This window comes from Equus quagga, chromosome 12 (assembly GCF_021613505.1).
Source record: "Equus quagga isolate Etosha38 chromosome 12, UCLA_HA_Equagga_1.0, whole genome shotgun sequence".
Classification (NCBI taxonomy): domain Eukaryota; kingdom Metazoa; phylum Chordata; class Mammalia; order Perissodactyla; family Equidae; genus Equus; species Equus quagga.
Window position 1 is genome coordinate 95,254,395 of NC_060278.1, and position 15,121 is coordinate 95,269,515.

The 15,121-nt window shown below is 52.5% G+C and overlaps 1 protein-coding gene across 2 annotated transcripts in view; it reads left to right on the forward strand.

The window, feature by feature from the left end:
• Positions 1-2,296: 2,296 nt before the first annotated feature.
• Positions 2,297-15,121, forward strand: part of TOX2 (TOX high mobility group box family member 2) — a 135,807-nt gene continuing 122,982 nt past the window's right edge. Inside the window, exon 1 of one of the 2 annotated variants that reach the window (XM_046679706.1) lies at positions 2,297-2,408. In XM_046679706.1, coding sequence (XP_046535662.1) covers positions 2,310-2,408 — 99 coding nt within the window. In that variant the 5' untranslated portion in view covers positions 2,297-2,309. Of the gene's footprint in view, positions 2,409-3,608; positions 3,707-15,121 lie in introns of those variants that run through there. The other variant, XM_046679707.1, reaches the window with a different exon arrangement.

Here is a 15,121-nt window from a genome sequence, read left to right on the forward strand (position 1 = left end):
TGTCCCTGAGCTAAAATCTGTTGCCAATCTTCCTCTTTTTGCTTAAGGAAGATTGTCCCTGAGCTAACATCTGTGCCCATCTTCCTCTATTTTGTGGGTCACTGCTGCCGCATGGCTGACCACGGTATAAGTCTGTGCCCGGGATCAAACTTGGGCCACTGAAGCTGACGCAGGAACTGAACCACTAGGCCACCAGCTGGCCCCAAGACAAGCTTTTAAAGGGGAAGTTTATTAGACTCAGCCCCTTGGAAGGAGTGTCAAAGAATTTGTTGACTTGTTTTAAAACCACCACATTGTACTGGCAACAAACAGAAAATAAAAAACCATATAAAGAGACCATTTATAATAGCATCCAAAAAATAAAACACCCAGGACTAAGTCTAATGAAAGATGTGCAAAATGTCTACATAGAAAACCATAAAACATTGCTGAGAGAACTTAAAAAAAAAAACCCTAAATAAATGAAGGGACATAGCATGTTTATGGATAGCAAGACAAGATTGAAAATGTCAGTTTTACTCAAATTGATCTAAAGATTCAATGTGACAGCAATCAAAATCCCAGCGGACTTGTGTATGCGTAAACAGACAAACTGACAAAATTTTCTATGAAAGTGCAAAGGTCAAGAATAGCCAACGAAGTCTTGAAGAAAAATTGGGTAGACTTTTCTTTGGGACGTTACGACCTTAAAAAGCTACAGTAACCCAGACAGTGCGATAATGTCACAAGGAGAGAAAAACAGGCTAATGGAATAGACTAGGGGATTCAGAAAGGGTCCCATGCACACGTGGACTACTTGATTTATGACAAAGCTAACACTGCAGAGAAGTGGAGGGAAAGGTGATCTTTTCGATAAACAGTGCTGGATCAGCTGGATGTGCACATGGAAAAAAAGGAGAGGGGCGGGTGGGAAATTCCTTCTGAAGAGATACGGCAATGTATTTCTAGAAACAATGACTGCTGAAATGTATTTAGACGTGCTTTCCTTTCTGAGCTGTAATTTCCCTCTGTTGTTCCCAAACCTTTAGCGAAAGCCTGTTTCCCACACCTGTCTTGTGTTAGTGGATCTTTATGGTCATGAAGAGTGGTCCTAGATCTAGGCCAGGAACGGCAAAGCCCAAGTCAAAGTTGGGAGCTGAGTTCCAAGCTGGCTCCCCAGTGGACAGGAGGCTCACCCCCTCCTCTCTAAACAGCAGCCCATGTCCTGCTGCTACCCAGGAATCCCGCTCTGACCTACTTCTGCCTTCTGGCCCTTCCCACCTGGGTGTGTAGGAGCCACGTACCAGAGAGCGGCGAGGGGGGCGGTCAGTGGGACGTGAGGGAGTAGAGACTGCCAGTGTAGACCATTCACGGATGAAAAGGGGAGGAGCAACCGGCCAGCCGCCAGTAGGTGACGCGCAAAGGTAGGCGGCCTTTTCTGTGGGAGAGGGAGCCTGTTTCGGTCATCTTTCTGCCCCACCATGGGAGCCAGCCCATTTCGGTCCTTCTCTCACTCCAGGACAACGTGAGGCGGGGCAAAATCTGGCCTTGACCTCAGAACTTCAGTTTCTAGGACATTTTTATGGTCCTCCTTCTCGGTATCATTAAAGGGAGGCGCGGTCCTTCTGCCTTCTCCGGGCGGTTTCAGTCCTAGATCCTCTCCAGGCAGCGGAGCCCACTCACCTGGAGCTCCCTTACTGACGCCACAAGTCCCTGCCTCAGTTTCCTCATATGTAAAGTCAGGGTTTAAGCGGAGCAGTCCCGCAGGGCCCCTCTGGAAGTGACTCAGACCAGTGGGACAGGAGGGAGGGCATCGTAAGATCAGCCTCAGGCGCTGGGCTGCGGCCCCCGGGGAAGGCAGCACCCATCTCCAAAAGCCTTCCTGTCACTGCCTTCCGCCCCCTCCCCCACGCGCCGCGTGGGGCTCAGCGACGCCCTAAGTATCTAGGGTGGGGAGGGTCCCACTTCTGGGGAGGGGCGTCGCAGGGGCTTCTCCCTCCCCTCACCCTTGGTGCCGAAGGGAGGGACGTGAAAAGGCCCTCTGGACAAGCGCGCGACCCTCCCGGACCCCCAGCGGCGGACGGCCAGGCGGGGGACCCGGTGGCCCGGAGGAGGGACCTCCCTGCGGGGCTCGGGCCCCCGGCCCTCGGCTGCGCCGGCGGCCGGAACAATAGCGCGCGGGCGGGCGGGCGGGCGGGGCGGGGGCGGGGCGCTCCTCCGGGCACCGCCCCCGGCCCGCCCCCCGCGCTCGCACACCCGCGCGCACACCGCTCCCACCCGCCGCCAGCCCAGGCACTGCCCGCGGAGCCGCCGCCGCCGCCGCGCCCGCCATGGACGTCCGCCTGTACCCCTCGGCGCCCGCGGTGGGCGCGCGGCCCGGGGCCGAGCCGGCCGGCCTGGCGCCCCTGGACTATTACCACTGCGGCAAGGTAGGCGGGGGCCGGGTGGGGGCCGAGGCGGGCGGGGCCTGCCCGCGCCTTCGGACCCCGCGCCAGCGCCGGAGCGTCCCGAGCTGGAGCGCGGGCCGGGAGTTCCCCGGCGGCTCGGGACGCGGGCACTCTCGGGGACACACGGGGCGAGACGCCGGCGGTGCCAGTGCACGGGGACACGCACACCTCAGCCCCGCCGACGGGCACATGCCACTCACACCGATACCCTCGCGGTGACGCTCGCCCTGAGTTGTTCGGATCCCAGGCAGAAGTCACCCGACAGTCACTCACACGATGGCACAGTGACACTCACACTCACCACGTCCCCCGATAGCCGCACATTCATTCACAAGCTGACACACAGTGACCGACCGTCCTACGCAGACAGCCGTGCACCTGCTTACACTGACCGTCCCACACAAGTCCCCCTGACAGTCATTTATGCACAATGACACGCACTCGCCCACGTACTGTCACACCGCCACATACGAGTCACCCATTTACACACCACGATGCCACACACCCCGTTACATGCCCCCATCCGCTATCACACCCAGTCACAACTAGGGACAGTCACACAAAGAAGTCGTTCCGACAGTCACACGCTCGCACTCGCAGTGACTCACAGGCGCACACTGTCGCCCACAGCCACCCCATGGACGGTGAGCCTCAGACACACTCATCGCCCTGACGGTCACACAGTCACACACGCAGGGCAGCCACCGCCTCCGCACCGCCGTCCCCGCCTCGGTCATCTACACTCGCGCGTCGGGGTTTTAACTTCCCGGCGCCGCCGCGCACTAATTGGGCCGTTTACTAATTGGCCGTCCCTGCCCGCGGGGCCTGGGATCCCGAGTTGGTAATGGCCAATCGGGCCTGTCCCCTCCCGGGAACGGTGAGCGGGCGTCCCTCCAGGCTGGGGCTGCCGTGAGGGCCACCCGCGCCGTTTCCGAGGTCGCCGCCCCCACCCCCGCCGGGTTTCCGCGGCGCCGCGCCGGGCGCGAAGGCAGCGCGAGCGCCTGGATCCCCGGACAGGGGGCGTCCGGCCCCGCGCCCCGCGCCCAGCCCGGGCGGGAGGGTTAGGTGCAGCGCGCCGTCCGCGTCCTGCTCCCGCCCGGGAGGGAACTTTCAAACTTAGTTGGGAAGCCAGACGGTCCGCGCGTCCGCGGGTCGGCGCATCGGTCCGGGCCCGGCGGGAGGCGAGCGCGGCTTTTCGTCACTCGGAGCCCGGATTGAACGGCGCGCGTGGGTTTCCCCGCGGCCGTGGCGCAGACGCGCGGGCCCCGCGGCGCTGCGTGGTGAGTGCGCGTCGGGGGTGGGAGGGGCGGCCCTCCCGGGGTCTCAACTGCACCCCGCAGGCGTTTCGCCGAGCCCTTTGCTGTGGGGCTGCTGCGGGAAGGGGCCGTCCCCGCGCGGAACGCGGGACCTCCCAGTCTGGGCCTCAATGAGTGCGTCCTCGGCCCTGGGGAGAGGCTCCTGGGGTCGCGGGGCAAAGCCCTCCGCCGTTCTTCCGGGGCGGGGGAGTGGGGACCAGGGCCACCGGGGCCTGGGGCGGCGTGGGGGCGGCGTGGGGGCGGGAGTGGGCGGCAGGCGAGGTCTCGCGGAGGGTGGGGGCGATTATCTTTTGTCCGGTGACCGGCAAAGTTAGAAGCCGAGGAGGGGGATGGTGTCCTTAAGAGAAGGCCGGTTCTTGGGCTGCGTCCAGTCCGATGGAGGGAGAATTGATTAAAAGTAGCACGCGGAGTCTCAGGGAGGGGAAGACGGCTGGGTGTGGGGGCAGCTGGTCTGTCTTCTACCTTTGGCTTTGCTATTTTTTAAAATATGAAGTTGGCAAGGTTCCAGCCTCTGGTTTAGGGGCATAGTTGGGGATTGGGGATTTGTGCCTCGAAGTCTGGGAAGGTGGGTGTCCCTTGGCCTGGAGTCTTCCTTTTGGGGGTGGGGTTTCCGTAAACCCCGCCAGAATGGGGCATCCCATCCGTGGGCCTTTGGGAGGCGGCGCTCAGACGAGGCCCCTGCTTTAGTCTGACGCCCTATAAAGCTCTGACTCAGCAGCAAGAATCAGTGTCAAACCTGGGCAGGGACGGAACCACGCAGGGAATGAGAGGCTGTTGATTCTGGTCTTCGTCTGTGATCTAGGACCCCTGCCCCAGAGCTGAGGGTGTGTGCAGGTGGACGAGGGTGGCAGGTGGGCCACCAGGGTAGGTAAAAGAAACGTTTGCCCCTGCACTTGGATGTGAGACCTGCTTGTCAGTCCTTCAGGCTCATGGCAGCGTGAGGCAGGGGAAGTTGCCCGGCTCAGCTGGGGGTGGGTGGGAGGCCTGTTGGTAGATCCCAGGTGGGTAGTTGTCTTCAGTGATTATGGTTGCAGGGTGGGCGTGTTGTGACCAGGAGCTGATGGGGAGGGATTAGGGAGAGAAATGCCCAGGCTTAATCCTTACAGCTGGTCACTATCAGAACTGGAGTGGAAACTGAGGCCCAGGTTGTAGCCATGACCAGACTGGGCCCTATAGACTGGGCTGCGGAACCAGGACACAGCCTGCACTTGGGGGCCTTGGTCCCTGGAGTCCAGACAAGAGGCTTGTCTCACAGGGACCCAGGTCTGAGAAACACGAGGCCAAGCATTTGCCAAAGTGATGCCAGACAAGCTCGGGGCAGTTGACCTGGAAGGGCCCTTGGCTACCGTTCCCTTGGTGACTGTCCCCTTAGCAATCCTCTACACAGAGATTCCAGCCTCTCTAAACCAAAGTCATGAGCTGTGGCTGTTCTTTTGGTATCTTTTGTCTGAGAAAATACACAATGACAAAAAGCTGCACTGGTTTCATTTTTGCTTTGAAATAGATGTGTTTTTATTAGTCACCATGCTATTAGCATGCATTTGAAAAATAGCTTACCAGATATAAGGCAGGCACATTGCTTATTTCATGTAATAATAGTGCCTGGTAAGCACAGGGGCTTGTGGCCCTGTGGTCCCCAGGATCTGTGGCCCAAGCCTGGGAACCATGGATCCCCTCCTTCTTCCTTGCTTCACAGAAGGAGAAACTGAGTCATGGAGTAGCATACTCGCAGGTTAAAAGCCAGCGAAGAGCAGAGCTGAGGCCTGAATCCAAGTTGAATCCCAGCTTGACACTTACTTGGCCTCCTCACAAGTCTCTGTTGTGGTTTGGGGTTTAGGGGGCTGTGACATCCTTCCTCGGGTAACCGGATTCCCTTCATTTGGATTTTGGCAAGGCACCTTACCAGGCTGGGGGCATTGCCCAGGGCTCCCCGCTCAACTGTGGCAGACTAGTATGCCCTGGCCATTGGAATTGGGCAAACCTGGGTTCAGATCTCCCACTATGGCTTTGTGACCTAGGGCAAATGATTTTTAGCTCATTTTTTAACTGAGATATGATTTACATGCATTAAAATGCAAATTTTAAGTGTACAGTTCCATGAGTTCTGATGTTAACCACTCTCCCAATCCAGATATAGAGCATTTCCATCTCTCCAGAAAGTTCCCTCATCCTGCTTTCCAGTGAACACCTCCTGTCGTCACCTCTGGAGGAGACTACTTGTCTGATTTCTATTATCAGTGCTTTAAGTTCAACTGAAGTAGACTAATTATATTGAAGTTCTAGAACTCCATATGCGGCATATACATTTTTGTGTCTGGCTCCCTTTTGCTCAGTGTCGTGTCTATCTGTAGTTTGTTCCGTTTTGTTGCTAAGTAATATTGCATTGTCTGAATATAGCACAGTTGGTTTATCTGTTCACCTGCTGGTGGACATTTGGGTTTGTTACCAGGTCGGGGCTATTAGAAATAAAGCTGCTGTGAACATTCTCAGACAAGTCTCTTTGTGGGTAGGGCAGGTTATTTAAAGGCTCAAATATCTCTGAGCCTCTTCGTCTCCTGAGGACAACACTGCCTGCCTCTGAGGTCCAGGAGGCTAAGACGGTTCTTGGCACACACCAGCTGCTAATTAGATATCCACAGCATCAACCACCTAGGCCCTATTCTAGTAAGATCCTTAGCATCTCTGTGTTCCAAGCATCCTTCATCCCAATATCCTCAAGGCCAACCTTGGTACCACTTTCCCCAGTCCGTGCTCTGTGGCCAGCCACCTTCTCTTTCCCTCTAGTCTCCCCCAAGAACTGGCACTGCTTGGGATGTGGCATGTTCTGCCATCCGTCATTCAATCAACAAACAGTTATTGAGCACCTCTTTGTGCTAGGCACTGTGCTAGGCAATTGATGCTACAAAAGCGAATAAAAGTCAGTCAAATTGCTGCCCTCTGGATCTTATATGTTAACATGGGAAATCATAAATATATGGGTGAAATACATGGTGCTATGACTGATGGCAATACAACTGTGGGGAAAAGTGAAGCAAGGAAGAGAGTTAGTGGGTGCCAAGGCCAGGAGCTGATTTTCAGTTTTAAGTAGGGAGGTTGGGGAACGCCTTGTGGTCTAGACCATGTTTCTCAAACTGATATACACATTAAGAATCATCTGGCAAGATTTTAAAAACAGATTCCTGGGCTCCATCCCAAGAGATTCTGACTCACTTGTCTGGGTTGGAGCCCTGAGAATTTGCGTCTCTAACGAGCTACCAGGTGATGCTGCTGCTGGACCACTCTTTGTGTAGCAGCGGTTTGCTTGTTTGTATACAGGTTTTTGTGGGCTCCCAGCAGGCAGGAACCAAGCCCAGCACCTGGCACAGTGCCTGACCCATAATTGCTCAGTAAATATGTTCGGGTGGGTGATGATTCAGCTCTCCACCCACACAGCTCTGGGCACAGCATCTGGTACCTGGATGCGGCTCTAGACAAGCTTAGTTAATGAATGACCGGAGTCTCCTTTTGACGAAAATCCATGAAGTGGGAGTTGCTGTTCCTGCCTCACCCGAACTTGGGATATGTGAGGGTTGCTTAGCATCCCTGGTGGGTGAGGTCCTCACAGCTTCTTTCTCTAGGGACACAGGTGGCTGTGGGCGGGTCCTGTGGAAGGAGCCCTGGGCTGAGTGAGCTCTGAGCTGAGATGGCTGGTCCTGGGGATCTCTGCATCTCTGTTAGGAAGCCTTTCTTTACATTCCATCTAAATGTGTTCTCTGTGCCCCTCCCTGAGCCTGTCCTGAAGGTCCTCTAGGACCACACGTCTGTATCTTCTCCGGGCCTCTGTTCCTCTCTGTGCAAAGGGAAAGAAAATCAGTGACCATTAGCCTTGTGAAATATGAGAGCTGTGGTATGGAAATACAGTGAAATAAAGGCTGGGCCTCTCCTTTATCACTGTAGAGAGTGGTGCACCCAGCAAGGATGAGGATGAGGATTTTGGGGGAGATGGCCCCCATATGACTCAGAGGGTAGAAACCACTGTGTCTCCCTTTACTTTGTGTTCCCAGAGCTGGCCTGTCTCATAGGTGCTCTACCGATATTTGCTGAATGAATGAATTCAAGGCTGGCCTGTTGTCCCCTGTGGCTTCAGTAACTTGGCATCTGTTTGGCTCATATAATCAGAAGATTCTGTGGTGAGCACTTGGAGTCCAGGGTAGGGCAGGGGTCCAGAGTCTTTTGGCTGACTTGGCATTCCCAGAGGGCCCTCCCTGAGTAGGCACAGAGGACAGAGCCCAGCACGGAGAGCAGCCAAGAAGCCGGGAAGAGCAGCCCTGAGTCTGCGCACGCAGGACAAGGCCCCACGTCTCACCCTTGGCCAAAGCATCCCCCTGCAGCACGGCAGCCAGCACTGTGTGATTCTGTAGGGCCATCTGTTTGGTTTCTCTGACATCCTGGAGCTGGTCTCAGGATATAAAGGCAACGCAGATAGTGGAACCCGGCAGACCCGGGTTTGAACACTGCCTTCACCATCATCAGCACAGGCAAGTTGTTTCCCCTCCCTGGGCTTCAGTCTTCTCATCAGCAAAATGGGCACATCGACACCTCCCGACCTCCCCACCTCTGCGTGGGGGTGCCTGTCTGGAGGTTTGGAGATCTGCATAGACAGCACTTGGCCCCAGCAGGAAGTGCTTTCATCTCTATTGGCACAGAGCAGCATAGTTGAAAGTTAAAATGTGAGGGGAACTTGGTTCCAGCAGGGGCTGCTGGAGGCCTGGCCACCCCAGCAGCTGCAGAGGAAATCTTCCTAAGATGGGCGTTTCCACGCTGTGGCCTCTGGATCTGATTTCCCAGCGCCTCCATTTGAAGAGGTTGCTTGTTGGAATGTTCAGGCTTCTGAATCCACAGGCAGCTGCTCCTTTGCTCTGTGTCTTCTGTTTCCTTCTCGAATCTGTGTGGGAGGGAAGGTGGGCTTACAGGGCAGAGGAGACTGGTTCAGATCGCAGCTGCACCGTTCACGGACCGAGCGGGGGGACCTTGTGCACATCATTTAACCGCACCAGGTCTCAGTTTTCTCATCTGTCCCAGGGGACAGCAATGCCTTCCTCATATCGTTGCTGTGAAGCTCAGATTAAAGTAACAGATATGGAAGTTCTCTTTAATACAGAACAGTGTTTCCCAAGTGCGGCAATACAGACATTTGGGACCGGATGATTCCTTTTGTGGAGTTGTCCCATACATTATAGGATGTCTTGTAGCATCTCTACCAACTAGACGCCAGGAGCACCCCTTCCCTAGGCATGACAACCAAAAATGTCTCCAAACTTTGCCAGGTATTCCCTGGGGGGCAAAATCGCCCTGTCTGGGAACCACTGATCTCGAAAGTTCGGTGCAGGTAAACTAGGAGATGATGGTGATGAGAGTGGCAGAGCTTTAGGGCTCGTGCTTTCTGCCCAGTATTTTAGTCCGGTGTCTCCCTGTCGGTAAATCCCATATCCACATGGTTGGCAGTCATGTTGTTTACACGGACCAAAAACCTACATAGTGATTTTTCTGTGTGGTTTGGGAGCAGCAGTAAAAACATATGGTAAGTAATTATTAACTTAATGAGTCGTGGTAAATTGTAATTTTATGTCTTAGTGAAAACATGTTATCTAACGGGGGATAATAAATTTCAATCAGTTATCCTGATGCTTAAACTTGCTACTGTACAGTTGCAATTTCTGGAGCTTACTAGAATGAGCAACAGGATTGTGGTTTTTCAACATATAATTACCTGGTTACTGCTGGGTTTCTCAGATGTCCAGCCAGTTTCTATTGAGGGCCTACTGTGTGCCAGGGGGTTCAGCCCCATCCTGAAGACTCAGCGACTCAATGGGAAACTTTTCTTCACTAGATGAAAGGCTGTGTGGTTCTGTAATATATTGACTTAAAATTCAGAGTCATAACTAAATATATCATTGTCTGGGGAAGGGACAGTGCCAGGAGTGTGTGAAGGTTTCACACACAAGAGTCTTACAAGAAACACCAGGTGGGCTACATGGCATGTAGAGTGGTGGGAGAGTGTTGGAGGCAGAGGGAGCAGCCATCGCAAGGTGGGTTGGCAGGTGGTTTGGAGACATGGTCAGCCTAAGGTAGGGCACCCGGCCTGCAGGGGAGCTGGGGCACCAGTGGAGATCGGTAGAAAGAGTGTCTCATCCCAGCCAGGTGGGTTTTAAGCAGAGAGGTGCCTTGGAGCCAGAGGGGTGGTGCAGAGTATGGAATACGTAATGTTGCTGGCTCAGACTGTTGTCAGTGGCTGTCTCTCTTGGTCTTCTGCTGATGCGCAAGTTTCATGACGTGTGTTTGATTCCCGCCCCCTGTAGCCAGGGATGCTCTGCTTCTCAGACTTTAGTGCAACAGAATCACCTGGACAGTCATGAAAACACAGATTGCTGGGCGCCACTCCCATAAGTTCGGATTCAGTAGGTCTGGGGAAGGGCTGACAATGTGCACTGCTAAAAAGTCAATGACTCTGGTGCTGCTGGCCTGGGAGGCACACTTAGAGAACACGGCTCTAGAGTAGAAGATGGGAGGATTTCCCCGCTCGGCCAAGGGCAGCAGGGATGTATGGCTGGCCTGGGGCGTGTGGCCTTGGCTTGGACGCAGTCGTGTGTCCCAGAGTCTCTTGCCTTCCTCTGCCTCCTCGTAGGTCGTGGAGAGAGTCTCCTTCCCCTTGGAGAGAGTCTTACATTGGGTTCCCTGAAAACAGACTCTGAGGTGGAGAGTTGCCTGTGGAAGGGTTTTTTGTGGGAAGTTCTCAGGAGGCGCACCTGTAAGGGAGTGAGGGAGGCATGGTGGGGTAGAGGGAGAAGTTGGCCCGGAACGTGGCTACTGGTGAAAGCCATCCCACAGCGGGCTCTGGAGCTTTGCTGGCTCTTCAGAGTTGTTCCAAACTGAGGCTAGGGGCTGCCCATGCCCTTGATTCTTGTTCATTTGGTCATTGGCTGCAGGCAGTCCCCTTGGGTGAGCTAGTTCCCTGTGGCAGAGAGCAGGTCCCGGTGTGGGGTGCAGCCGAGAGCCCAGACACAGATATTCCCAGCAGTTGGGAGATGAATGCATCAGAAGGGGAGCACCACAGTATCCATCTCAGGGAGCTGTATCTTGGGGAGAAAACTCACCGTTTGCTTCCCACAAAATCAAGGGCTGGCATGTTGATGATTTTGAGCAACTTTGATTCACTGGCTGAAGATTCTTCTTTATCTCATGATGTGAGTGACAGCGGCAGGATAGCTACTTCTTAAGTCCAGTGGGTGAAAAAAAATTAAAATTAACAGAATGTTCTGGGGCCCAAGGAGCTTCTCTTACACATTCCAGGGTAGGATTCCCGTGTTCTTGCACTGAGATGTCACACATTTTGCTGTGCAGTGGGAAGGACTCCAGATTCATTTCTGAGGAGCTCCTGGGCCAGGCCCAAGGGAGTAGCCTCTGGGCGGGGCACCATGGCTTTCTCTTTGCGCTGGAGTCACCTCTGGGCAGGGGACCATGGCTTTCTCTTTGCACTGGAGTCACCTCTGGGCAGGGGACCATGGCTTTCTCTTTGGGCTGGAGTCACCTCTGGGCGGGGGACCATGGCTTTCTCTTTGGGCTGGAGTCCTGTCATGTTCTTCAACAAGAGGCTCGTGCCCTGCCCCCGCCTCCATGTGGGTGAGTGTCCATGGCTGCTTCTTCACCATCCTCTTCATCTTCTCTGAGCTCCCAGGAGGCCCAGAGAAGTGAGTGGGTCACTTGTAGCCATAACATGGCATCTTATGCCACTCTTCTGCTTATTAACTCACTCTCAAATTCCTTTCACTCCTCTTTCATTTTCCCCTTTTATCTTGAGTCCTGCCATTCTTTTCTTTTGGTTTTTGTTCTTTGTAACATACACAGAAATATGTTAGAATATGAAGGAAAGAAGTGGAGTCCCTCTCATTCTCTTTTCCTTTCCCTGCTGCACCCCTCTTCTCCCTGGGGCTAACCCCTGAGGGGAGTTTGGCGGGCATACTTCCAGTCATAAGCGTACTTCAGTTTAACACTTCTAATAAGTTTATTGTTTCTAGTTCTGTAATCACGTTTTCATTTCACAGAATTCTATATTCTTTCTTGATTGACCTTATATCACAGTAGCCTATATTTTTTATGGATATGTGAATATCTTGAATCTTTTTGAAGATGATAATTCAATTTTTGAAAAATTATCTTCTGTTTCCTGTATTAACTCTGTTTTCTTGGTGGTTAGTTCTTCTGTTCACTTTGAGGTCTCTCTTTTGTGCTGATATTTGCTACAAATGCCTAGTGATTCTTGGTTGACATTTATTTCTAAACAGAGTCTATGAATCTGTTTTGTACTTGTGAGTTTCCTCAACACCTGTGAAAGCCACGATGGTGTGGGTAGACAATGTGAATGTTAATTTTAGGTGCCCTGGGTGTGATTTGTGGGTGCACACTCAAAGCCGGGGACTTCTATTAGAGCATAGGACAAGCTCTCGTGAGGTTGGGGACGTCTGTCCCTCTTGGAGGCCAGCAGGAACCTGTGGGCGCTGTTGCACTTTGGTTTTCCTGCCCTGTGCCCATCCCTGGGGGATCCTGAGGCAGCTCTCTCACTTTAATTAAATAATTCTTCTCCCTGGCTTTAGCCTGGAGGCCAGACCAGCCGTCAGCTTATAGGCTAACACAGAGGTCCAGTCACCTCCTCTACCCTCCTGCCTCTCTCTTGGGAAGTTCTGGGGTTCCGTTAGGAAAAGAGCTTCTGCAGAGTTCTTGTGTTGGTGTGCTGGCTCCTTAGAGCTGCTCAGTTTCATTGTCAGTCTGTCTCTTTGACTTTCTACTTTTCAGCACACTCTCGATGTTTCTCATCCCCAGGCCTTTCTTGTTTTCTTATGGGCGCTTATGGAGTTATTGTGTTTTCATCAGTCTATCTGAATTATGAATATATATGTATATATTTGAGTTATGAATATGTGTATATGTGTGTGTGCGCATATCTCCTTTTTATTTTTATTTTTTCCTGGGTTTAGAAGAGAGGAGAGGTAAAAAGTGTATGCTGTATCTACCATCTGAAACAAAAAGTCCCCTCTCACTGATTTTTAAATTTTGTGCTATTTTATGGAGAAAAGTAGGGTAGAAAAAAGCACAGATTGTTCCCTGGGCGCTTAGCACATCTCAGGCTCATTCACTCATATCCTCTCATTGATTCTTCATAAGAACTGTGCTAGGCACGTGTGTCCCCATTTTGTAGGTGAGAGAACTAAGATCCGAATAGATCAGGCCACCAAATGCGGCAGAGGAGCTGGTTGGCAGAGCAGGGGTTCACCTGTGCCCTCTCTGCTCCTCTCTCCTGCAGCCTCCACGCTGCCAGGCGAGCTCCTGCCCTCTGAGAGAGGGGAGAGTGGGTCAGCTTGCCCCTTGTGTGTACTGTTGATGTGTTAGCTCTTCTGGGGACTAGGGGATTCCCAGCAGGGCCTCCTGCCTCTGTTTTCAGCTTCAAACATCATTTGCTAATAGAATGCCTACATATTACAGCTAATTAAAACGTGCTTATCTCGAAGTCGGGCGTAATTTGCAGGAATGATTTAGAAACTTGTTGGAAACGAATCCAACTCAGTAGTATAACCCAGGGTCAATTTCATGCATAAATTTTATTGTTCCATTGTGCTGCGATTTGACTTGAACTGAACTTGATAATGTGGAAGATGGACCCTGGGCCTTTTGTTGCTCATTTATTCTGCACATATTTACTGAGTGCCTATTAGACGCTACCTATAGTATTTACAGAGGCCCCTCCCCCACCCCAGCTTTCTCTGTTCTATGCGTCCACTTGAGCTGTAAGCTAATTTTTATGCAAAACCAGACGTGGATTCAAGTGTGATGACTTTGAGTTCAATGGAAGTGCCTGGGCTCATATCCTGGCACTTACAATCTGTGTGACTTTGCACCTGTCACTTAGCCTCTCTGAGCCTCAGTTTCCTCACCTAATCACACTTGCATCTCAGGTTTGTGATGAGGCCTCTGGGAGATCAAATGAGTTATCTCCTTCCTCATTCCTGCTGTCAGGTGCTGTTTGGGTCATCTGGGTCCTCTGTAGGACCGAGAGCACAGGCTCACCCCAGGTTTTTATGTCTTTTGTAAGTGATAGAATCTAGGGAGCTTTCCAGTTCAGAACAGGGGTGATGGTGGTTCTGGGTGGGACTGTCTCCTTTCGCTCCTGTATCAGTTCTGTTCTTTCTCATTGCAGCTTCCACAGGGACTCTTTAAGGTTCAGTGAAACGTGCAGATGCGCAAGACTCACACAGGCGACACTTGGCACCTGTCTCCTTGAAGGAGTTGGGACAGGAACCGCCGGCTGCCAACGGGGCACAGGATCTGTTCCTCTTCCCGGGGATAGTTCTCGCAGCGGTGTCTGCACTTGTCTGCGGAGGTGGCCAGCAGCTCTTCTCTTTGCCCGCCCCCCTTCCCCAGGTTTTAGTTCAGTTGCAGGAGAATGAGAGCCACCTCGGGTGGGTTTGGAAGCCACCCAGGCTTGGAAGCCTCATTCCCCAAAGGACTTATATTTTTGTAACAATTCCATAGTCTTCGCTTCAGGGGTCCCTGCAAGGGGCATGTCAGTTACGAGAGTCACTGCACTCAGGAAAACCCCAAGTATGGCTTCTTTATCAGATATTTATAATTTATTGAGAGTTCCTGCAGTCCAGATGCAACTTCCGAATCAGGGGTCATTTTGACCATAAGCAGAGTTGCCTAGTAACATAGTTAACATCCTCCCTTCATCTGGTTTCTAGGAGACTTATTCGAGACAATTAACAAGGGTGAAATTCCCTTGCAAAAGGGAAAAGGGTTTGGTTAACCCTTTATCCTTATTCATCATCCTGTTTTCCCGAGGGGTGGTCCTTTTGGTATCTTTGTGGAGGGATGACTGAAGCCCTCAGTCTGTTGTGTAATGTATTTCATGCTTGTGTACATTTTTTGATTGATCTATCTAAGACCCTCACAGACTCTGGAGTCATATTGGTCTGGCATCAAATGCTGGCTTTGCAACTTATTAAGAGTTAATTCATTTATTCATCCATCCGTTCAGCCATGCAAAGAACATCCACTGGCTGCTGTGTGCAGGGCTTTGTGGTAGGTGCCAGGCATGAACAGGTGATTAAGACCTGGTCTTGTCCTTGAGGAGCCACAATCTTATTAGAGAGACAGGTAAAAATACACAATTCCAAATGGGTATAAGACCACCAGGCCAGGCTGGGGGTAGGCAGAGGAGGGGACAACTAGCCTGTGCTTGCAGGTGAATTGGCCTGGTGAAGAAGGTAGAGAAAAGCATTTCAGGTAGAAGGAACGGCATGTGCAAAGATATAGGAGGGGAGGAGAATGTTGAGAGATGAGGCTGGA